This window comes from Ochotona curzoniae, unplaced genomic scaffold (genome assembly GCF_017591425.1).
Source record: "Ochotona curzoniae isolate NIBS_2020 unplaced genomic scaffold, NIBS_Ocur_1.0 contig_2754, whole genome shotgun sequence".
NCBI classification, from domain to species: Eukaryota; Metazoa; Chordata; class Mammalia; order Lagomorpha; family Ochotonidae; genus Ochotona; species Ochotona curzoniae.
The window spans coordinates 7,570,480-7,594,760 of NW_024465582.1; the positions used below are offsets into that span (position 1 = coordinate 7,570,480).

The 24,281-nt window shown below is 48.1% G+C and overlaps 1 protein-coding gene across 1 annotated transcript in view; it reads right to left on the reverse strand.

Annotated features, from left to right (window-relative positions):
• Positions 1-24,281, reverse strand: part of MYO10 (myosin X) — a 181,843-nt gene that overhangs the window by 49,040 nt on the left and 108,522 nt on the right. The window contains exons 12-19 of the mRNA XM_040977322.1: positions 23,933-24,079; positions 23,662-23,762; positions 23,489-23,555; positions 22,892-22,984; positions 22,418-22,486; positions 22,178-22,260; positions 19,144-19,252; positions 16,128-16,208 (exon numbers count right to left, since the gene is read on the reverse strand). Coding sequence (XP_040833256.1) covers positions 16,128-16,208; positions 19,144-19,252; positions 22,178-22,260; positions 22,418-22,486; positions 22,892-22,984; positions 23,489-23,555; positions 23,662-23,762; positions 23,933-24,079 — 750 coding nt within the window. The remainder of the gene's footprint in view (positions 1-16,127; positions 16,209-19,143; positions 19,253-22,177; positions 22,261-22,417; positions 22,487-22,891; positions 22,985-23,488; positions 23,556-23,661; positions 23,763-23,932; positions 24,080-24,281) is intronic.

A 24,281-nucleotide genomic window follows, 5' to 3' on the forward strand; every position in this document is an offset into this window, starting at 1 on the left:
CATGATTAAAGAGGCACAACTCCGTGCCCTCATGCTGAAGGGGTAGAAGATACTCAGAAACTGCCTTGTGAAAAATCAATTAAAATAGGTTGAAAAGGGGAGAGTTGGAGGGGGAGGGCTGGGCAGTGAAGCGGGGCAGAGTCAAGGGTCAGGATTTGTTCCAACGAGAACAAAGCCCTGGGGAAGAGGAAGCAGGCTGAGCCACCTGCAGAAATCCCAGCTGGAAATCCCAGTTTGCTGCTGCTCCACCTCCCCGAGCAGACGCGGGCTTCTGTCTACCCTGCATCTCTGTGAGCTCTCCTCCTCACTGTCCGCACTATCCCACAGGTCGCAGTTCCTTCTGTTCAGAACTGCTCAGAAAAATCACGCTGAGAAATACAAATTAGGAGGGCAGCTGCCTCTCCCAGGAGACGCTGGCAAGGAGGCCTGAATCCCTCATTGAAATGCTAAGGGAGCTGTGCCACTTGCTGAGACGGTTCCACAGCCCCCGGGTGATGCTCTGGCAGGCAGAGCACCAAGTGGGAATGTGGGGCCAGTGTGGACCTGCAACATTCAAGGCCAGGATGGAACACCGGTCAAAGATCTGGGGTGCTCAGCCAGACCAACATTTTTATGACACCAGGCTAGTGGCATGATAAGACCCAACTCATCGAGGGGCCACCCAGAGCAGGGACAACAAGCAGGAAAGAAGGAAAAAAACAAATGCAGTACGAGGATGAAGAAGGTATTTGAAATTCAGCGGCACAGACAATCTCACCTCCCTGGAGGACGGCGACCACTCAGCATCTTTTAGTTCTTAATTAAAAGAAGCCAAAAGATGATGCAAACTTTGCACGAACTTTTTGAAGCCCCGCCCACTGCTAAGAATAGTTTTTTTTCCTTGATGCTGATTATAATTGGCTTCTTCGTGGATGTATACAGAGTATCAGAAAGGAAAAAAAAAAAAAAAGCAGATGGTGAATCTGACTCAGAAACCACTCAAAACTGTTCCAAGTGGTCATTATTGGCAAGTCCTTGGCCTGGGGTTCTGGGGAGCCCAGCCTCCAGGGAGCCCTCGCTCTTGCTGGTCTGTGTAATAGAGTGGCTGTTCGCAATTCATAACGGGAAATTAGCCAGTCAGAGCGCACAGCTAGACTCTGTTCAAGTATAAATTAGAAACTCCACGGCATATTGTACAGGGCAGCTGGGAGTTGCTAGGCGACAGGTCAGGCAACACTCCAAGGCCAGGTTATGCCCATCCTTGGGGCCCCTGCCACAATCTATTCACGCTGGACGTTCCGAGCCACAAGCACATGGCGAGTCCAGGCTTCGGCCAGCATGGCCCCTTCCAACCCCACAGCAAGGGTGCCTGTGTAAGGGCGCACAGCACCCCTCCTGGGTGATGCGGAGGATGAGTGCAGGAGAGTGCTTCAGTGGCAGGCTCCCTCCGCCTCAGGAATAGAAGACACTGCTCAAAGGAAGAGACACAGGGACGTGGAAAACACAGTTGGAAGACAGTCTGGGGACCGGAGCATCATTTGCCTTTGAAAGACCCAATTCACTCACTTCCTCTGGTCAAGCAATTTACTTTACATTTTTTTTTTAAAAAAAGATTTCATTTTATTCATTTTAAAGTCAAAGTTGCCAAACTAGAGGGAGGGTTATGGGGGGGAAGGACAGAGAGATACTTTACATCCCTGGTTCACCCCCCAAATGGCTGCGACAACCAGAGCATTGTCTATCTAAAGCCAGGAGCCAGGGACATCTTCTGGGTGTCCCATGTGGAATCATGGGTCCAAGGGCCTGGGAAATCCTCAACTGCCTCACCAGAAATGTCAACAGGGAGCTACACTGGAAGTGAAGAACGTGGGACTCGAACTAGGGCCCATCCGGGATGTCACTCTGCCTTGGGGCGTTACTTGCTATGCGGCAGCGTCCAACGAAAGTTATTGCCTATTGATCATCTTCCCATCTTGAGATGTTTAATTGGCAAGTCAAGTATACAGAGAAGAGGAAAGAGAGGAAGATCATACATCTGTTGATTCACTCTCCAACCAACTGTCCCTGAGCTCCCAGTGGCCGTGGGCCTCCTGCAAGGCTGCTTTGTACAACCCCCAGTGGACTGAGTGTTCCACCCTCTCAGTCACCACCAGCTTATGACTCTGGTTTCAACATGTGCTTGAATTCAGGAGCCAACTTTTTTCTTTTTTAAAATTTATTTATTTTTATTGGAAAGGCAGGTATACAGAAAGAAAGAGAGAGGAAGATCTTCTGTCCGATGGTTCACTCTGCAAGCGGTTGCAACAGCAGGAGCTGAGCCAATCTGAAGCCAGGAGCCAGGAATTTTTTCCAGGTCTCCCACATGGGTGCAGGAACCCAAGGTTTGGGCTGTTCTTGACTGCTTTCCCAAGCCACAAGCAGGGAGCTGGAAGGGAAGTGGGGCTGCCAGGATTAAAATCAGCGCCATATGGGATCCAGGTGCATTAAGGCAAGGACTTTAGCCGCTAGGCTACTGTGCCAGTCCCAGGAGCCAACTCTTATTCAAACCAGACGGTGGTCACCAACGCTTATGCCTCAGCAGTATTTAAACAGTAACCTGCCTTATCAACCTGTGAACGACTTATCATCTAAAGACAGTGCTTTATTCACTGGGTAAACAGCATCAAAATGCACGTGTTCTTTGGGAATTATGAAAGCCTTGGGCCACTGGCCACGGAATGAGTGGCAAACAGGCTCAGGTTAATGAATTGCTAGGCAGGATAAGTGTAGGACAGATACTTAATTCTGTGAATTGCAAGGCAAAACAAAAAACAAACAAAAAAACCCAAAAAAACCCAGCAGGTGACAGGGGACTGTGGCTCTGGAACACTAGGATGCCATCTCAGATGCTGGTGACGTGAAAAACACCCTCCTGCATCTGTTTGTATCTAACAAGGTTTTGGCTTCATGAACTATGATGTGAGGTAAGTCAGTATTCTATGGAGACAGAAATGAGCTACACAGCACACACATGGTCACCTCTTTTCTCTTCCTGCATTGAATCTCTCAACGTAATGAGTCTTGGGGTGCTACCACCACGGCTCAACAGGCCAATCCTCCACCCTGTGGCGCCGGTATCCCATATGGGTGTTGGTTCAGACCCTGGATGCTCTGCTTCTGATCCAGCTCTCTGTTTATGACCTGGGAAAGCAGCAGAGGATGGCTCTAGTCCGTGGGCCCCTACGGTCATGTGGGAGACCCAGAAGAAGCTCCTGGCTCCCAAGTTTGGATCAGCTCAGCTATGACTATTGCAGCCATTTGGGACATGAATCAGTGGATGGAAGACCTTCTCTCTGTCTCTCCTCTATGTAAATCTGCCTTTCAAATAGAAATAAAGCAGTTTTAAAAAGCAACAACAACAAAAGAGTCTTGGGGTCACTGATATGCCATGCCAGGTAAGGCTGCTGCCTGCTATGCCAGCCTCCTGTCTCTTAGGCTCTGGGTTCAAGTCCCAGCTATTCTACTGCAGATCCAGCTCCCTGCCAATGGCCTGAAAAAGCAACAGAAGAGTGCTCAGTGTTCAGGTACCTGCTACTCTTGCAGGAAGTGAAGTTCCTGGTTGCTTGCTTTATCCTGGCCCAGTGCTGCCTATTGGGGCCATCTAGGGAATGAATCAGTAGATCGAAGATCATTTCAACCCTGACTCTCAAAATAGATCTCCCCCCGTATGGAGTCTCTGTTCACCTATTCCCTCAGATCATTTCCCCGCTAGGCCCTGTATTCCCAGGCAGGTCCTGGTTCCCACGGTCCAGAAAAAGATCGACACACAGATTACACCTATCTATCAATCTGTCTGAAAGGCAAAATGACTGACAGGGGGAGAATGGGAGAGATTTCCCACGTGCTGGTTCATTCTCCAAATGACTGCAAGGCTGGGGCTGGCTCAGGCGGCAGCCAGGAGCCTGAAACGTTGCCCAGTTCTCCCAAGCACTTGGGCCATCCTCCGCTGCCTTTGCGAGCTCATCATCAGGGAGCTGGATGGAAGGTGGAGCAGCAGGGACAGGAAGCAGAGCCAATGTGGAATGCCAGTATTACAGATGACAGCTTAACCTGATATGCCACAACCACGATGTTTCAGGGATGTCACTACAGGAAAACATTTGCCAAAGTCACCAGCACAAAGAACCCAAGAACCTGGGCACCGAGGCCGGTTGCTGAAGGCTCCATGTGCTCCTAAGCTGCCTTCTCAGAGCAACAGGCTGCAACAAGCACAAGGGCTGCACTAGGAGCAGGCAGGTGAGTAATGGAGAACAAGTGGCGATTGTGTTGCAGTTAATTTTCTTAATTGAGTCTGAGGAGGGAAAGGCTTTAACCTGAAATGCTGGCAGAGCCCTGAGTGTGTGGCAACCAGAAAAGGCCTCTAGCAGACACCCAGACGGCACTAGCAAGTGGTCCATTTGCTGATGCAACAAGGCTGCAAGTGATGGCTGGTTCAAGAATGGTCAGTTACACGGAGTTCTACACCTTTTTTGCCCTTTCTATTCCTTTGAGAGCTCGCCCTGACTCCTGCCAGGCTGTGTGAGAACTCTAGAAATCAAAGTGGAATGACATCACGACCAGGTCTAACCTGTCTTTCCACCTCCGCCCAGGTCTTCATTTCCCTAATTTGCAAGGTGCCGTGGTGTGCACCTGCAGCCCAAGGTAAACTGACCAGCCCAAGCTTTACAGGAATTAATGTCATGCAACCAACTGGATCAAATATGCAGGCCAGCATTTCGGAGCTCATGCCAAAGAAAGGACAAAAGAAAAAAAACTCCCCAAACCATAACTAACATAGTAGCGATGCTCTGTGTTTGGGTAATGCAACAGGATATCCATTCTCAGCACTGGGCCCATCAGAATTGATACTGATCTGCCACTTATTATGTTGTAACCTTCCTTAAACTTCATAAGAAAACATTAGCAGGGTATGCCTGAAAGATTTCATATTTAAATCACGGTCCTTTGTCAGGTTGCAAGCTGAAATCTCAAGCCAAACAAAATTTACCATGCACATTTGTACTCCATTTTCTTGATTAAGAGCTAAAGTGACCCTTCCGAACCATCACGAAATGCTGCCGTTCCTACCAGTTTCCCACCGGGATACACATGGGGGAAAGGCGGAAGTGCTCCTCTGCCTTCCCCACGGGCCCCTGGCTTTCACAGAGGCAAGCCGTAACTCCACAGCCACACAGGATTTTCCTCGGCTCCGACACTGAAGCATCTGACGCACCTTCATGAAGGGCTTTATCCTTTCAGAGTGGTGGAAACTGGGGCAACCCTTCTCCTGGGAAAGTGGAGCGCAGGGGACGGCTACAGGACCATGCAGGCCCTGGTGGTGCTCAGGGTCTGCTGTCCTCTGCACCCCTCCCTACAACACTCCAACTCCACTAACCAGGAAAGCAAATGACAACTAAATCACACCCCACGACTCAATCTAGAAAATGCTTAACGAGACACCCTTTTCTCTCTGTACTGTGAGCTTGTCGGTAAAACATGAAGTTAGAAGTGAACACTACACCAAAAATTAATTTTCATGTAGAGACCATCTTCAACTGAGAGTGAACCAAAAAATAATCAAACCAAAGCCTATTACGCACTGGCATTGCATCCCAGTGGTTTCCAAAAAGGGGCAATTTTGCCTCCTGTGGGGCATTGTAGACATTTCTGAGGACATGTAGGGGTTGGAGCCCAGTACTGGCATCTAACAGCAGATGCTAGTGGAAATGGTAAACATCCCACAATGCACAGGACACAGCCGGGTACCAACTGTTCACTCCAAAATGCCAGCCACGCCTGTGCAGAGAAATCCTGCCTTCACGCAGCAGGGCAGTGCATGGCTGTATTTGAGAAGCGCGGGCAGCAATAAGGAAAGGGGGTGCAGTGACCAGTGACACTGCACGTGAGATGGACATGTCGAGAAAATCTAGCAACCCAGAAAAGCTGAGCAGAGAGAGGGGACCCTCAGGTACTCACCCGACCAAGCAGCACCACACCAGAGCAGTGAGCACCTCTGTAGGGAGCCAGGCAGCTGAGCAGGTGAGCGCAGTGCCTGGGGCCATGCTACCTCCCGGGAACCAGTCCAGTGCCTGCTGTGGGGGTGGGGAGGCTGGGTCTGAGAGGTGCTGGGAAGGAGGGGTGGTTAGCTGGAGCAAGAGGGCGGGCAGAGAAACGGCAGCCTGCTAGCTGCCAGCAGCTGGGGGGCATGGGCATTAGAAAGGAGAAGTTGGGAAGCCCGTCAGCTCTCTATCGCCCATTTCTTCTCCCTTTGTAACCTGTGTCTACAGATCTCACGTATGACTCAGGAGAGTCAAGGGCAAGACTTTCCCGGAGAAAACACTGGAGCAGTCGGAACTCCGGACACAGCAGCACGTTAATGACAGTCTCAGTCCCTGGGAAGCATAAAGTCACACAAAACAAACCAAAGAAATCAACCTTCACACTGACAAAAATTATCTCACTATTTTAAGTTTTTCTTCTTTGATTTCCTGAGATTATCAGGTATTTTTGCAATTGCATTTCACCTCTTGCCAATTTCTGCTTTGTTCATGCTTTTTGTTTATTTCAAAACACGCCTCATATTAAGGCTATATATCCTTTATTACATTACAAAATGTTCCCTATTTGTTGCTGGTCTTAGGAAAGGGTAGTTTCACATAGGTGTATGCATGCATCAAAGTCTTACTCTGATTTAGTAAATAAAATTACTAGAGAGAAACAGCATTTTTCAAAAGATTTGTTTTATTGCAAAGTCAGATATACAGAGAGGAGGAAAGAGAGAGGAAGATCTTTCATCTGATGATTCACTCCCCAAGTGGTCGCAAAGGCCAGAGATGAGCTGATCTGAAGCCAGGAGCCTCCTCTGGGTCTCCCAAGCGAGTGCAGGATCCCGAGGTTTTGAGCTGTTCTCCATTGCTTTCCCAGGCCACAGACAGGGAGCTGGATGGGAAGTGGGGCTGCCAAGATTAGAACCAGCGCCCATGTGGGATCCCAGCGTTTGCTAGACAAGAATTTTAGGTGCTAGGCTACCGCTCTGGGCACAAGAAACAACATTTATAAAAAGGTATAGCCATGGGCAGAATTCCATAGCCATGAAAACAAGTACAGGAATATTACAAGTTTTTTTAAAAAAGCAGTAAGCTCTAAAATTAAGGCAGACTATGATCTTGATTTAAAAAAAAAAAGTAGCAGCCAGTGTGTGGTGTAGTAAGTGAATAGTTATAACATCAGCATCCCATCAGCACTGGTTCAAGCCCCAGCCTCTGATCTGACTCCCCTTGTCATGTGCCTGGGAAGGCAGTGGAAGGTGGCCCAAGTGGTTGCGGCCCTACTTCCCACGTGGGAGAATGGGACAGAGTTCCTGGCTCCTGGCTTCAAGCTGGACTAGCAGGCAGAAGCTCACTGCTTCTCTCTCCATCCCTCCAACATCCTCCATCTCCAGTTGCTCTGCCTTGCTAACAACTAACCAAAAAGAAGAGAAAAAAATATAGAACAAATTGTAAAGAAGACTGAGTGAGGATACTGCAGCTGGTAGTAACTAAGTATTTCCCACACTGCTTTGCAATCATCTATAAAACCTCCATTTGGGGACGGGGAGGCAGCAGCCGCTTGGCCACTGTCATGGGGTTTCATTCTTGTTCTTCCTAGGATGTTCTCTACTGTCAAGGAAAGGGCTGGCGTGAGAAAGGTAGAGGGACAATCCGCCCGAGATGGAGTCGGGGGGATGTGAAGGGAGGCAAGAGAACCTTCCATGCAGCCGAGAAGAAACTTGGAGAAGAGACCGAGGCGTTTGGTGCTTAGCTGGCAGCCCCTACTCCAGATACCGCACTCTGCTTTCCAGCCCCACACTCAGCCCTCTGTTCGTCCTTGGTTATATAGCCCCCAATCCCAGCCCAACCCCAAGCCCTGGGCTGATGGGAAAGGGCTAGGGATTGGCAATGGGGTCTTTGTACAGCTGCTGGGTAAGCGGCGTGAATCTCAGATCAGAGTCACCGACAGAAACTACACAGGGAGGGTGTGCCTAAGAACATTTTAAGGCAGTGTTTACCCCTGTTGGGGACAAATTCAATTGTCCCCAAGTGTCAGACATGCTGCTGCGGGGCTGGGAGTCGGATATGGGGATTTGCTGCCACCCTGACTGGAGAAGCCAAAGTGACAGGGCCAAGGTTATTCCTACAGAGACCCCGCTGGCAACTGGCACCTCCCAGGTGAGAAGCCAGCAGGACAAAGGGGGTGGGGTCTCTCATTGCATCATCTTCCCACACATATCCTTTGACAGTCACGGGTTTTCATCTCAAAGAGTGAAATCTGACTGTTTTGTATGCCTCCATTTTTGCCAACAGTAGTGTGGTTCTAGGAGTTGGGGTCACATATGTAAGCCATACACAGATGTGGGGGCGGAGATGAGAAAACCAAACTGTTGTCTGAAGGGAGAGACAGAGACAGAGCCAGGTGACATATCTTCCTTAGGAGGGTATAACTTCTTGGCAGGTTCCCTACTTTCAAAAATTGATGTCAAAACCAAAGCATTGCAATACTTGCTTTTCGCACAGCCCCCTCATCTATCTCAGGCGCCTGCAGATTAGACAAGCAACCCAAGTGCCACATTATTTCTTCCTTCTAAATGTAAGTCAATTTCATATGAAAGGCCACCCTGGAGCTGGAAAGGCAGACACCCTCCAAGGGCAAGTTTAGCAACTGAATGGACGTCCAGGGACCTGCCGACCCTGTGTCTGCAGATACAGATCAGCATTTCAGGCTCTCTGGAGCTCTTTCTTGGGGAGCTCTGCTGGGGGTGGGGGAGGGGGGAGTGGGAATAGGAGAATCTCAACAAAATGTGCCTCCTCAGGTTTCTCCAGACCCATTGCGAAATCTCCACAAGAGTGTGCTTGTGTGAGACAAGCGCATAATACTCAACACCTACTTCTCAGCACTCCTCCATACTCGCACACAACGCACTCATAATGCAATTTAGTAAGACATTATTCTCATGCAGATTTTTTGAGCCATTCCTATAAGACACAAAGTGGAGAAAAGCTCTATGAATATGACGCACAAGCTTTCCATAAAGTAATCTGTGATAAACAATAGACACCATACATGTCCATCTTCCACCTGTTACTCAAATACTTGGCCTTATCAATGCTTTATGTGAAGATAAGTGGGTTGCAGCCCTCATTTTCACAGTTAGTAGTTCACACTTATCCAAGCACTCGAAATCAGCCTTACCCATCAGTTACAAACTAAACCCTTCTGGTGCCCTCTTCCTGTTCAGTCTCTGCAAAATTTTAAACCTGTACAACTGTTGCAAGGCACATGAGCATTTCAATATCGCCAATAAGACAAAAAGCCTACCTTGGGTTGCTTTCCCCGGCTCAGTTTTTGTCCGTTGTTAATGGCTGCATCTTTGGCAGTCTGGGCTAAGCTGGCTGACACAAAAACTGGCTTGTTTTGGCTTGCTGCCGTTCCGGGCCTTTTATGTGGTGTCTTAGACTGTGCTTGCTTAATTCATTCCTGAGTCTATTCAAAGGAGGTCCAGCCTGGCGTGAAGAGATTTCTGACTGCAGGAGTGGTACACCTTGCATCACCAACACACGGAATGCATCTGAGGGCCCCAAGATTCTTGCTTTTCAAAGATCTTTAAAAACTCGCTCCAACCAACTCTAGCATTTTAGCTGTGATGGGACGGTCCAGCCCCGGAACCAGCATGCTCTCCTTGCCTCTTGCCTGGTTTGTTATCCTGGTCTTTTCAGGCAGCACTGCTGAATGGTTGCTATGACAACCTGATAAACAGGCCTGAAGAGACCGCCAAGGGGGTGTGCTAGGACTGTTCCATCTAGGGCAAAGCAATGGTTGCCTGAATGCTTTTCAGAGTAAAATTTCATCGCGAGGTAAGAGTGCCTTTGGGGAGGTCCTGAGAGTGAGACAGTTTCCAGAGTGAAAGCAGAGGCTGCCTGGCATGCCACAGGTGTTGGGACAAGGTACAACAGTGACAACACCCCACAGCAGTGGGCAGCTGGCACTCCACTTTGGTACGATTTCTTAGCAACTCCGTCACTGCCAGTGTCTTCCCTTGGCTAAGTTCCGAACCTAGCTAACTGCAGCTATCTGCTCCTGTAACCAGGCTCGCTAGCGGACCGGCTTACAGTGCGTGCTGAAATTTAAAGTCAACTGGACGATTACTGAAAAACACCTGACTCGGGCTTGGGGCTAATGGCCTAGAAGCTAATCCTTTGCCTTGCATCCACTGGGATCCCATGTAGGGCCCATCCAGCTTCCTATTAGTGGCCTGAGAAACCAATAGAGGATCCAAAGCCTTAGGACCCTGCACCTGCATGGGAGACCCAGAAGAAGCTTCTGGCTTTGGATCAGCTCAGCTCCAATCATTGTATGTAAGTGAACCAGTGGATGGAAGCTCTTTCCCTATCGCCGCCTCTCTGTAAATCTGCCTCCCTCCGCCCCCCAAATAAATAAATCTTTGAAAGATTGCTCTTTACATCCTACACTCGTGTCTGGCGTGATTGCTCTTGCTCTCCACAACCATGTGAGCAGGGCCAGTGCCAAGGGCAGGAAGAATGACCACAGGTTCCTGAGTGCAGCATGGGCACTTTCCAGTAAGCATGAGAGGAGAGGGAGCTGACGCCAGAGCTGCACAATTCACTGCCAGAACTTCATGCAGCAAGGGCTGGCAACACGGAAACATCCCAGGGAGTCCTGGTTCCACAGGTGAGATGCCTCTGCCCTCCCATCCTGCCATTCCATCTCATCAATGTCAAACATGTCACTCCGACGACAGCATTGTGGTACAGCACGTTAAGCTGCAGTCCGTAATACCAGCATCGCATGTCTGTCTATTCATGTTCTAGTTGTTCCACTTCAGATTCAGCTCCCTGCTGATGGCCTGGGAAAGCAGTAGAAGATGGTCCAAGCGCTTGGGTCCCTCCTCTCACTCCCGCTCCTACCGTGCTGGAATAAAGGACCTCCTACTATCTCATGGCGTCTGGTGTTTCGGCTTGCGGTAAACTATCGTGAAAAGAGGACCTGGCTGTGGGAATTAGCTGCGCCTAACAACGTAAGCACTGTAAGTGTATTTAAAACCTAACACTGTAAGATGTGAGCACCCCAAGTGACCACTGAATCCACATGCTGCAGCACCACACCCTAATTCTAGAAAGCTCAGCCAGGATGTTAAAACCCAACGTTTACCCCCTCTGGTCCATGGCTCACCTTGCCTAATCACAGACCATCACAAATTTCCCCGGGTTCAGGCCTCGTTTATTTATCCAGCTGCATATATGAGGATGAAGCAACAGCCATGGGGCAGAAGGATTTGTGAATGAGTCCATGCTGCTCTGCGGCCGCTCTAGAAGTGCCTTGAACTTGAGGGGTCCTTGGCTGGGAAGGGCCAGCTCTAGAAGGCAGAGAGGAGTCAGTCCAGGAAGGCTGGTTCATGTTCAGGCCATTATCCCAATACTGCTACATCTCTCTGTATACATCCCACCAGGCACATCAGGAATGAGCGCAAAGGGAAAATATGCCCAAAATAACATGTATCAACCAGCATGTAACTGGTGGCCAATAAGGACCAAAGATGGATCACGAACAGTTATCATTGGCAAGGTAAAACACTCGGATACCGTAAACAATGTGCTTTTCTTGTTTAGAGATCTATTTTTCTTACTGGAAAGGCAGATCAGGCTTACGAAGAGAAGGACAGAGAGAAAGATCTTCCATATGCTGGTTCAATCCCTAGTGACCACAATGGGCAAAGCTGAGCCTATCCAGAGCCAGGAACCAGGAGCCAGGAGCTTCTTCTGGGGCTTCTACATGGTTTCAGTGTCCCAAGGCTTTGAGCCATCCCCTGGCTCACTTCCCAGGTCATAAAGCAGAAAACCAGATGAAAATGGAACTGGGACACAAACTCACATGTATCTCGGCTGTTTGCCAGGTGAAGATTAACCCACAGAGTCACTGCTCAGGGCACAATAATGTGCTTTTCTGAGCAATCAACACTTACCAGACCACAGGTAAATGAACACTGAGGCTCAGGATGGGTCAAATCCCCTTGCAGGGAGTATCAGTTTCCCCTTTTGGAGAAGTCTGACTGCAGCTTCAGGGGCACTGTCAGATCAAGCTGCAGCTGCTAAGACAGTGCAGGCTTCTGGTTCTCTGCTAAGTACCACCAGGGTACCTGCTCTTTTATGAAAAGGCCCAGGTTCAAGTCCTGATTCCCCCTGCTCTGCATTCCAGCTCTTGCAACCTGCCTGGCCTGGATTCCTGGCCTGAGTTCCTGTGCGCCTGGCAGTGTTGCTGCTGTGGGCATCTGGTGCATGGACCAGCAGATAGGAGAGCTTTCACTCCTCCTGCTGCAGCTTCCCACCTCACAATCAGGTCACCCCAGCCCAAGGCCCGGGCAGGACAGCGAGGGCAGGACAGCGAGGCAGGGCGTGCAGGCTCTTCCCTGGTGAGTAGCCAGGGAGGCTCTGGAGACAGGCGGTTCTCAGCCCAGGAGCAGGCTTCTGATGCTTATCTGTCTGTTCCCCTCCTTAAATCTGTCCTGAACCTCCTCGGGGCTTTTCTGAGGAATGTTAATGAGAGACTGTTCAGAGTAGAATTTATTTGCTAAAATACCAGGCAGAGGGAGATCACAGACTGTGGGCAACCCTAGGGGAGATTGAGGTAGCCAAGCAGGTTCTCTCTCTCTCTCTCAGACATTCTCTGAGTGGCTGGGGCACTCTGGGTCAGCCAGTGCTACTGCCGAAGCAAATCAGGAGAGAAAAAGGCTCAAAGGCCATGTCACCTTCGTGAACTCAAAATCCTGGATGTGGTGTTGGATTCCATCCGGCAGCGCTCGCCCAGGCCGAGCAGGGTGCTGCTTTATGGGCTGCGTAACCAGATGCCAGCAGTGCTGAAGGACCAGTCCTGCGTCTACTACACAACACCCAGGCTTAGGGAAGGGCCAAGGGCCGTTCACACACACACACACACACACACACACACACACACACACACACACACGAAACCAGCCCACGCATTGACAGAGCTGGCTGATGTGTGGTCCAGCATTTGCTAGCAGTTTCTCCCCTGCACCTGTTTTTCAAAACAAGACACAAAATTCCAAGGAACAACAACAACAACACAAATGAGAGCAACCCCAGATTCACAAGTAGCCTCCAAAACAAAATCCCACGAGGAATCGCTCGATCCCTTCCGGCCCCACAGCCCTCCCAGGGCTCCCATCGGCGGAGGACAGCCTGTCCTAGAGGCCGCGGTCAGGGAGGCCGCTGCCAGGCTTGCCAAGCACGCTAAAAAGCACAAAAGCATCTACTTTTATCTGCAGTTCTTGAGGCCACAGATCGCGCAGCTGCCGCTCGTACGCCCAATGGCCACAGTCCCATGCAGGCGCAATGCAACAAGCACTCACCCCCAGGTGCAAGGGGGCCTCCCCAGCCCTCAAGGCAAGCACAACGAAGAAAATGAGGTGACAAGAGAGCTGCTCTCTCTCCAAGCAAGAAATACATACACATTTATTTTGGGGAAAGGGAAGGCATCAATCTTTGCCATGAAATTTCTAGAACAATCTATCTTAGAACTAAAGCAGTAATTTCATAAGAGAAACTCCAAATAAGGGTTACCTACATAACTTTCATAGAACAGCACCAGTGGTAACAGTCCAATGGAATTTTTTTTAAAAGATTTTATATTTTTATTGGAAAGTCAAATATACAGAGAGGAGGAGAGACAAAGAAGATCTTCTGTCCGATGATTCGCTCTCCAAGTGGCCGCAACAGCCAGAGCTGAGCCAATCTGAAACCAGGAGTCAGGAACTTTTTCCAGGTGTCCCATGTGGGTGCAGAGTCCCAAGGCTTTGGGCCATCCTTGACTGCCCTCCCAGGCCACATGCAGGGAGCTGGATGGGAAGTGGGGCCGCCGGAATACGAACTGGCGCTCATATGGGATCTCGGCATGTGCAAGGTAAGAACTTTAGCCACTAGGCTACCACCCAGTCCAATGGAATCAAAACAAGGGTACTAGGGTCCTAAATTGCTATTTCCTTATTCTAATTAGCATTGTGACACTCACACATCACACCTGTACATAAACTCTTGAGCCCAAACCGTTGAGCCCTTGCTTCCTGGCACCTTTAGCATGGCACCAAGACTTCTTCCACACTCCTCATGGCCCATCTCTTGGTGTGTTGGAAATGTGCCTCTGCAGGAAGGAGGCCTCAGGGGCCAACAGCCAACACAAATGGGAACAGGAGGTGGAGTTGGCACATCTTTTAAAACGCAAAAACCAAGGCAATTAGGCGCAATCAAATCTCAGCATGGAAACATAAACATCAAAAAGACAATTTCTTTAATATTGGGGCTGCTCAAGTGTTTTCCAGCAAGCCTAACTTCCAAAAGGAATAGAATTCCAAGGACAAGTAAACTCCAGGCCATGCATGGAAGAGCAGCAGAACTGGCTGTTTCACACTCAGGGTTCTGGGCTCACAGAGCCCTGCCAGGCTGGTTCCTCTGTCACGGCATCTCAGCCACCAAGCCTGCCCAAGTGCATGGTTACTTTTCACAGCACAGAGATGAGCTGGGCGGCAGGCAGCGAGGGCTTCCCGGTAACCAGGGCTCATCAGAAACTGAGATATGTCCCAGCACCCCAGAGTGTAAGTTGTAAAAAAACACACATATGAAGCTTGAAATTCAATGTTACCCTTTCTATAGCATAAATAAATTGATTTAAAAATTGGGGAGGAATGTTGACCAGGCTCACAAAGCCTCTGGGTGTGAGCCAGAACCACACAGGCCATTTTCACAGAGTTGGGAACACTGCCCACTTGGGGTGACAGCACCGCATGTGGACAATACAGCCAGCTATGAAAAGGACTACTCTGCTACCGATATCCTATCCCACATACAGAACACTGTATTATTTATGTTGCCATTCTCTGTAATAAATAAAAGCATTTAAATATAAATTCAAATTTGAAGATGAGTTGCTTTTTTAAACTGCCGGAATGCTTCCCATCAAGACATCATAGACTGTCCACGTAAGAACAGCCTCGGCTACTTCACATCACACAGATGCCAAGTTCTGAACCTCACACCTCACTGCCAATTAGGTACAATGGAATTGTACCATTGTACCAACTGTTCCATTCTGAACAGTTCAGAAAGAGGCCTCTAGAATTCTACACTGTGCTTCTTACAAGTACACATCTTTACCAGAAATAAGGACTCGCCCTGATGTGAAGCCAAAGGCAACTGGGTCGACAATATAAAAACCACATGCGGCACCGCCAAGCCAGCAGACGAGAGCCCCAGTCTCTGAGAGGCAGATCCCGGATCTCTCAGCCAAACCCACACGAGGACGGCATCCACCTGCTTCCCGCAATGCAGCCTTCGAATCACTGACGAGCGGGGGTTTGCTCTAGAGAAGGCCTCCTTGTCACAGGCTGGCTTACTGGATCAGAATCAGCTCATTTCATCACGAACATTTCAAGGCAACTGAACACCTTGGGCAGTGGACTCAGCAGCTGCCAGTAGTTAACAATACCACATTTTCTCTGTTCAGTAGCATCTCCTTTTTAAATTTACACTGATGCTAACCTGACAACAACATTTAAAAGCTGAAACTACATAACCAGATATTAGCATTTAGGACAATCTTCACTGTCTTTTTAGTCACAATCAACTAGCTAAAGTACTTAAAATACAGCACTACTAAGTTTATGGTCTCATGATGTTTAACCAATGAAGAGTAAGAGAAGAAAGCTGAAAGAAATCAACTGTAACAAAAAAGCACACCAAATAGTTCTTTACAACTAGTATATCACATTTTGGGGCTGGTCCCAAGAATTTAAAACCAAATACTAAAAAAGAAAAGGATACTGAAGGCTTCCCAATGTTTCTTTATAAAACACATCTCCCTCAAGGTTTACACCGTCAGCTGAAGTTCAGGGGCAAAAGGGGGCCTGCCATGGACAGTCAAGTTATACTAACGCTCTGCCCATTGCTGACCATTTAAGACGAAAGCACTTTTGGAGATTCCAGAAGCATAAGGAGGCACCCCAGGAGGCTGCACCCTTGACAAGTGGATCTCAAGGTCTGGGTCTAGTCTCTCAGAAATCTTACCTTCTGCATGTTTGGCTTGATACAGCGAACAAAGAAAGGATTGGAGGAGCTGAGCGTTGCCATCAAGGAATGCAGTGAGTCCTATCAAAAGCAAAGAGGACACGCTGAATGGGTCTTAGTGTGACATCTCTGCAAACTTCTCAGCACAAGGACTGATACGAAGCAAGAATAAAAAACCAAACAATATCTGTCATGCTAATATAAAACAATGCAAAAGACAGGACAATTCATTGTCATTGCAATTATTTCATGGTATAAAAACTCTTTTAATCTCTCCTTTGAAATAGAGCCATTTCAAAACAGTTGATCCACAAAGCAAAAGGAACCTAGGATGTGTCAATGTCCCGTGCAGAAAGAAGGGCTCCGTGTCTGTCCACTGTAACTGTTCTCCCTAACTCAGTATCCCCATCAGCACAGCCAGCACCAATGTGTCAGCACCCTTGGAGCCACCATGACTCACTCTGGACTCCCAATCACCACGTTACAGACATCAGGTCAATCTATACTACTGCTTCTGTGACTTAAAAATACGTTTTATTATGAAGGGTTTTCAAAACCATTATCACCATTATTATTCACCAGAGCAGACAGATGTGGTTCATGTCTGCATCCCCCTCCACCTGAGCCCTGTCTCCAGAGGCACTACTCCCACCTTGCAGTGAAAGGCAAATCCCAGACACCACGTTATTGTATTATTATTTAAAGATTTGTTTATTTTTGTTTGAAAGATTCCCAGAGAGAGGAGACAGAGAGAGAGAGAGATCTTCCAATTGCTGCTCTACTCCCTAGCTGGAGTTGGGCCAGTCCAAAGCCAAGATGTGGGAGCCTTTTCTCAGTTACCTGATGAGATTAAGGACCAGAGGCCTTGGGCCATCCTCTGCTGCTTTCCCAGGCGCATCAGCAGGGAGCTGGATCAGAAGTGGAGCATCTCAGAACTCTACTGATGTTGCAGAGAACTACGCCACACACTGGCCCCAGATTTCAGAGTTTTTAAGTGGTTTATTTCTCTGTATCAGAATCCAAATATGGTTCAATCACTGTAGCTGGCTGACATACATGTCTTTTCAACTACTGTGTGGCCCCTCTATTTCTGTCTGCCTGTGTGTGTTTTTTTTTAAAGATTTATTTTATTTTTATTGGAAAGGCGGATATACAGAGAGGAGAGACAGAGAGGAAGATCTTTCGTCCGATGATTCAATCCCCAAGTGAGTGCAATAGCCATGGTATGCCAATCCGAAGCCAGGAGCCTCTTCCGGGTCTCCCACGCAGGTGCAGGGTCCCAAAGTTTTGGGCCGTCCTCGACTGCTCTCCCGGGCCACAGGCAGGGAGTTGGATGGAAAGTGGGGCCGCCGGGATTAGAACCGGTGTCCATATGGGATCCCGGGCGTGCAAGGTGAGGACCTTAACCACTGTGCCATCGCACCGGGCCCTGCCTGTGTTTTCTGCTCACAGTTTTGCTGTTTAGGACAACAGGGTTGTCGACCATCTTACACGGATGACTCACTCACTGTTCAGGAAGCTCTGGGATTGTTCGGGGAACAAAACTTCTCTGCTGTCTGCCCTGCCTGTTCTGAACACCAACTCAGCTCTCATCTGCTGCTTGCCCAGTAGACCCCACCAGGGGCAGGCCTTGCATCTCAGCCTCTGGGGCCTTTCTCCTGCCCCCCACCCCACCTTAAAAGCCTACCTAAGCCCTTCCTGTTTCTGCCACTTTGTGCCCAAGTTAGGTCTCAAACATTTCCAAGGCAACTCCAGGAAAAAGTGACCTTTCTAGCCAAAGAAAAACCAAACACTTCCACTGAGAGACTGCCGGTACTGCTCTGAGAGTCAGCTATACCTCCTTTCCATTAGAATCCCACGCCAGCCCGCTTGAGGGGCTGAACGGATCACCCCAGTATTCCTGTCTCTGAAATGGGGACATCACCCAATGTGTAGCATGACGTGTGAAGCATGAGTAAGACAACTTACTAACAATGATTAGCCCCATGACTGGGACATAGGAGTACACAATAAAGGGGGCTGTGAATGTTCACATGGGGTGAACCTGCCCCGTGCACTGCATTTCCCAGGACTGCAAGCCCTGTGGCTCTGTCTTGCCTCATCTCTGTTGTACTCACACAACAGCTGTCACCCAGCACACAGCCCTTTGCAGCCTACTGAAGGACCAACTAAAGACAGCCTCACAGGGGTCTGACATAGTGTACAGCAAGCTTATTTCACCTGGGCTGCCTCATCCCAAATGGGCGCTGATTCGTGTCCCAGTTACTTCATTTCTAATCCAGCTCCTGGCTAATGACCTGGAAAGCAATGGCGGATGGCCCAAAGCCTTGGGACCCTGCACCCACGTGGGAGATCTGGAAGAAGCTCCCAGCTTTGTACCTGCCCAGCTCTGGCCACTGTAGCCATTCTGGGGAGTGAACCCTAGCAGGGGAAGGACCTCTCTGTGTAACTCTGACTTTCAAGTAAAAGAAACGAATCTTAAAAAAACACAGCTTCACTAGAACGAATGTGACCAACGTGCTGATGGACACATTTCCACTTCCTCCTCACATTAAGATCAGGAAATTGCCTTCGTTTGTTCTACCTCCAGGCATACTTAAAATGAAATGAAATTTATTCTCCCTGAATCCTAAACATCTGAGTAAGGTAACTGACATTAATTATATTTATTTACCCAAGTGCTCATTATTCCTATTTGGAAAAAATACAGCTTATTTCCACACAGGCCTTGAAATACAAACTGGATTAATCACAGGTGGGCAAACAGACCTTTGTAAAAAGAATTCTTACTTCACACACTTGGGATAAGTAGCTATTTCCCATTTAATAATAATTAACAAAAAAGATCTATATGTTTTCCCTTGACTGAGAAAAAAAAATGTGCTGTCTTAAGACCACAGTAGAAAGAAAAATGAAATTCAATATTCTCCTTTAGTTCACATATCCACACCACCTCTTTTCAATTCTTAAAGTCACTGTAATAACCAACCCACCAAATCTAGCAGTGGAGACTGACCTTGAACTGGGAGCTGACCGTGGGCCTCCGATGCTTGCTTCCACACTTCAAGGTGTCCTGGTTGTTGCGGCTTGAAACGTGTTCAAATAGGTCATAGATGAAGTCAAATCTGTGAAGGAACAGCAGGAAGATTGTGGGCCTCAAACACATGATGATACTGTGCTGTGTTACTCTAATTACGGGGCATTTTCCCACCAATAATTAAAAGTAACACACCAAGGCCTGGCAAAGCTACGAGTGCTTCCAATCTCAGACCAGTCACTGCCAAAGAGCTCTAGGCACTAAGAAAAAATGAGCCAGCCTTTAGAGTCTTGCAGAGGGTGGCGGCGTTGGCAGGGACCCAGGGTGGCACCCCACTGAGGAGCACTGCTCTTTCCAGGGTACCCCAAGTCCCCAGGAGCCACAGCCACAGCCTGCAGAAGGGAGGTATTTCTTTTGCCCGTTTTCCAAAGTTGCAAAGACCCAACCCATAAACACAGCAACCTCCAGTGAGGCAGAGGAGGGTTCAAAATGTGCCTGTACTCTCTCCCAGCTATGCCCCTAGGGCAAGACGGCTTCCGTTCTTACCAGGCCCCGTGTCTCCCCATCGCCGCCCATGGAAAATGGGGACAGCTTTAGCGTTTATGCCCTAATCCCTGAATGAAAAGGAAATGAGTACACCGATGCCCAAGGCTTACATCGCGTACTTGGCACACCGCTGGTGGGGATGCCAGCTGTTACTAAGGAGCTCTGTAAGACTCGCCACCTGTATGATGAAAAGTCAGGAAGAGGCTTCCCAGAGGCCTTTTGTCTTCCCTGCACGGAGACCTTTATGGGCCACAAAGCTGGGAGGAAGGGTGGCTTCACTGCCACCAGCACAGGCAGGGGTGCTGTCCACGTGTCTGCACTGACTCGGCGACAGCACCAGAGCCTTTGCCGCTGGCTTCTCACTTGGATCCAACCCCATGTCCTTCAAGGGAGCTTGTTAAGGATGCTCTCTCTCTCTCAGGCTCTCTACATGCGCTTTGAGCTCTCTTGGAAAAAGCTCTGGTGCACCGACAGGTCGCAGATGTCAAAGGTGAAAGATAAGGGGCCACCAAAGAGCCTTGGCCACTCGGCCCAGAGGGGAACATGTGGTTGCAGGGTACACCTTCTCAGCCCGCCAGGCTGCTTCAAGCCTGCAGTGCCGGCTGAACCCATCTTGCTTGTTTCACTAGAACAAATTCCCTCTATTCATGATCCACACATTAATTTAAATCTAACAAATATGAAACTGCTTTGGTGGCTAACATGTTGTGCTACCTTTAAAATATCATTTTTACAGGTCTGAAAATTCATCTGAAGGTAAAATTAACTGACACTGCTGGAAACAGCAAACCTTCACATGGAAGAGTTGAAACCACAAAGATCACACACATCAAATGCGGAGCTCTTAGGTGATGCTTCTGATCGGTTCCTTGAGAGCCAATTCAGGAGCCAGTGCCATGGCAAAGCAAGTGAAGACACCGCCTGTGGCACTGTCATCCCATCTGGGTGCCCACTGCTGCTTAGCTATTCCACTTCCCATCCAGCTCCCTGCTAATGCTCCTGGGAAAGCGGCAGAACACATACTGAGGCCCTGGGACCCACGTGGGATACCCAGAAGCGTCTCCAGCTGCTGCGGCCATTTTGGGGCGTGAACCACTGCATGGAAGGTCTTTCTCCAACTCTGTACTTCAAATAAAATAAATCCTGGACCCAGCATAGTAGCCTAGCGGCTAAAGTCCTTGCCTTGCACATACCAGGATCCCATATGGGCACTGGTTCTAATCCCATGGGTCCTGCTTCCCATCCAGCTCCCTGTTTGTGGCCTGGGAAAGCAGTTCAGGACAGCCCAATGCCTTGGGACCCTGCACCCACGTGGGAGATCTGGAGAAAGCTCCTGGTTTCCGGCTTTGGATTGGCTCAGTTCCGGCCATTGTGGCCACTTGGGGAGTCAATCAGTGGATGGAAGGTCTGTCTCTTTCTCCTTGTTTCTGTATCTGAATTTCCAATAAAAATACATAAATCTGAAAAAAAAAAACCTTAAAAAATAAAGAGCAAGCAAGCCAGTTTGTCACAATTCTTAGCTGTGCACAGCGGCCACCTGACGTTTTCATTTCTATGAGTATTGGAACTTTTTAACACTTGTGCCACTTCCTTTCTTGAGGATTAAAATTTATTTGTGTTATAAATTTAAACTGGACTCAACATGTGTACTTTAAACCTTTGAGACAAGGATATTTTCGCAATCCTTTCTCGAAAGGCTTCCTAAAGACAGGAAGCTTCCTCACACATTATATACAAATAGCTATCATGGTAATCGTTACGTGCTTTCATTAAGTATTGATTTAATGGTGTGAATTTTCAATCCATGAAAGTGTAATTGATTAATTTTGGGTGAGTCCACATTTGTTTATTTTTCTGGATAGCCCTTACACTAGACAATGTGGCTCCTGTAAACCAAGGCAGCCATTCACTTGGCGTAGGCTCCAGGGTCGCCGTGAGCTAGCAGCTTAGCTGGTTAAGAGCCCAGGCTCTGGAGGCAGGCAGACCTGCGAACAACTAGGCCCTGCAGGTCTCTGGCCCCCACTTAGTCACACCACACCTTGGTTTCCGCAGCTGCATGTTGGGCTCAGTCCCTAACTCGTAGCTCTGGGACCTCAAACTCCCTTAGCCGGCAGTCAAGGCTACTGCCATTATTCTACCTCTTGAGATATTTTATTGGGAAAATACTGCCTAGAAAAAAAACATACTAAATCAAGTTGTTCCCATAATAGTTACTTGTGTTATAATCATAAATGAAATACCTTTATGCAAATTTTATTATTATCCATTTTTCATTCGAAGTGAAAGGCAGCGAGATGGAGCACGACCGAGACATGGGTCTCCCATGCAGTGGTTCACTCCCCCAGAAACAGCCCGAGGCCAGGCCAGCACCAGGCGCTCCTCTGGGGCTCCAACAGCCGCCTCCCAGGACAACGGACTCCACTCGGGTTTGTCTGCGCCTGACTCTGGGGAGGAGAGACAGACGTACCGGCTTTCTCTGAGCAGATTGAGAAGGTCATCTCTGAAGGTGTCCCTGTTCTTCTCCAGGATGCCTCGGACGTCATACTGCACCTAGGTGTGGGAGTAACACAGGAAGACTGACAACACTGTCGGGTCACGTTAGGGTCCCAAAGAGGAATCACTGCAATAAAGCTGTGATGAGCTTCTGAATCCTAACTTCCTCTGTGCAACAAGAGGGGAACACCCCAAGTGTCTGGCAGGTACTTACCTCTCCCGCGTAGTGCTTCACTCCGAAATTGTTGACTGCGACTCTGGGCTTCACGTAAAAGTGGTTATTCTATTACAAAAGGAAGCAATAATGTCTGATGTCACTCACTGATTCCTTTTGACTTCGGAGGAAAATTCACTGCCACAGACAGTGCAACAGCATCAAATCTCCCCCCGGGTCAATTTTAAACATAAGTTGTACTTATCAAGGCCATAAAATTATGACTGCATCATCAGAATACGGAAACAATTTTTAGTTTTTTATGCACAAAGAACTAAGGCATATTCTGACAAGCAGCTCCGAATACAGCTTTGAGTTATTTCGACGTAGCATCAGGAAGAGAGAAAAGCTTTAACCGGAGAAAAAAAATTAAACGTGGGAAGTTGGGCTAACAGCGCTGAGACATCTTGTATGTAATCTTAATCCCCAGATCTGCTATTCAGACATGATGAGGAAAGGCCGATTTGGACATACAGCATGCTGATTGTGTAACTTCTCCAGTAAGGTGCTGTCTGTGGCTTGAGGAAAATGGCTTTCTTCATTGATAAGAGCTAGGAGGCCAAGTTTCTAGAAGAGGAAAGAAAATGGTTAAACGAACTAAGAAGTGAATGTATATCTGTACAAACTATTTTAGAATTCTTTCCCTTTCTGTTCTCTATCAGTGGTTACTTGAGAAAAAAGGAGGTGGGTAATTTCTTAGAAAAATGTAATATTCATACCCTATAAATAAAACCCATTCCTTAGGATTCCAAGTGAATCCTTGGAAAAATGGAATCCACTGCAATTCCATGGATGAAACTTTTACAACTGGCACATCTACTATTGACACTGGCAAGCTTTCCCTGCTTCCTAGGGAAGCCAATTCACACACTGTTGAGACAATAGTTCTGATTCAGCCAAGTATTTAGATTCAACCTTGCGCATTTACATCGGCGTTTCCAAATGGCCCATTGTGTTTTAAACATTCACATCTTTGAAGTACGTGTTCACACAAGTTGCTTTGTTCCCGTAAATATGAATCAACCCAGCCGGGCACCCTGGGGACTACAGCCATTCTTCAGCATCCATTACCTTCTCAATCAAGTCCAGGCATTCTCCATTGTCCAACCAGTCAATATCTTCCCACACTAATCCCTCTCTGGAGAAAAAAAAGAGTCAGGTTAAATAAAAATATTCCCTCAAAATGATTTAATCTAGTTGATTTTTAAAAATATTGTTAAGGTGGGAATCCTAAGAGTGCTTACCTGCTATATTCTAGCTGCTCTAAAGAAAAAATATGCTTATTGAAATATTCCTGAAGTTTCTCATTTGCATAGTTAATATTGAACTGCTCAAAGTGATTAACCTAAGAGGGGGAAAAAAAAAAACATTCAGCAAGTATCATTAGGATCTTCACTATTCCCTGCAAAGGTGAAGAAAAATCTGCACAGAAAACTCAATGTTTGAAAACATTTTCTGCAGAGTAGTTAACGAAATGGGTGGAGAACTCACGGGTCCCACACTGTGGAAGCTTACCTCGAAATTTTCAAATCCGAAGATGTCAAGGATGCCAATGGACTTGAAGTCGTCTTTGCCTTTGATCCTGCTGTTGATCTTCCGGATCACCCACTCGAAGCAGCGTGCATAAAGTGCCATGGCCAAGGAGTCTCTGCTATCAATGGCCTGTGGGGGAGACAACAGCACCTGGTGAGGTGGGCTCCCAGGTGGGAGAGCCCACCCCGTCCAGTCGGGAGACACACACCAGTCTGCACCTAGGACCCCCCATGTGAAGTCAGCCAGTACCATCTGGGAAGATGTCTACAGAAGGAATCAATTGGAGCTCACTTGACTATAGTAAGATACGTTAAAATGTCTTTTAAATGAC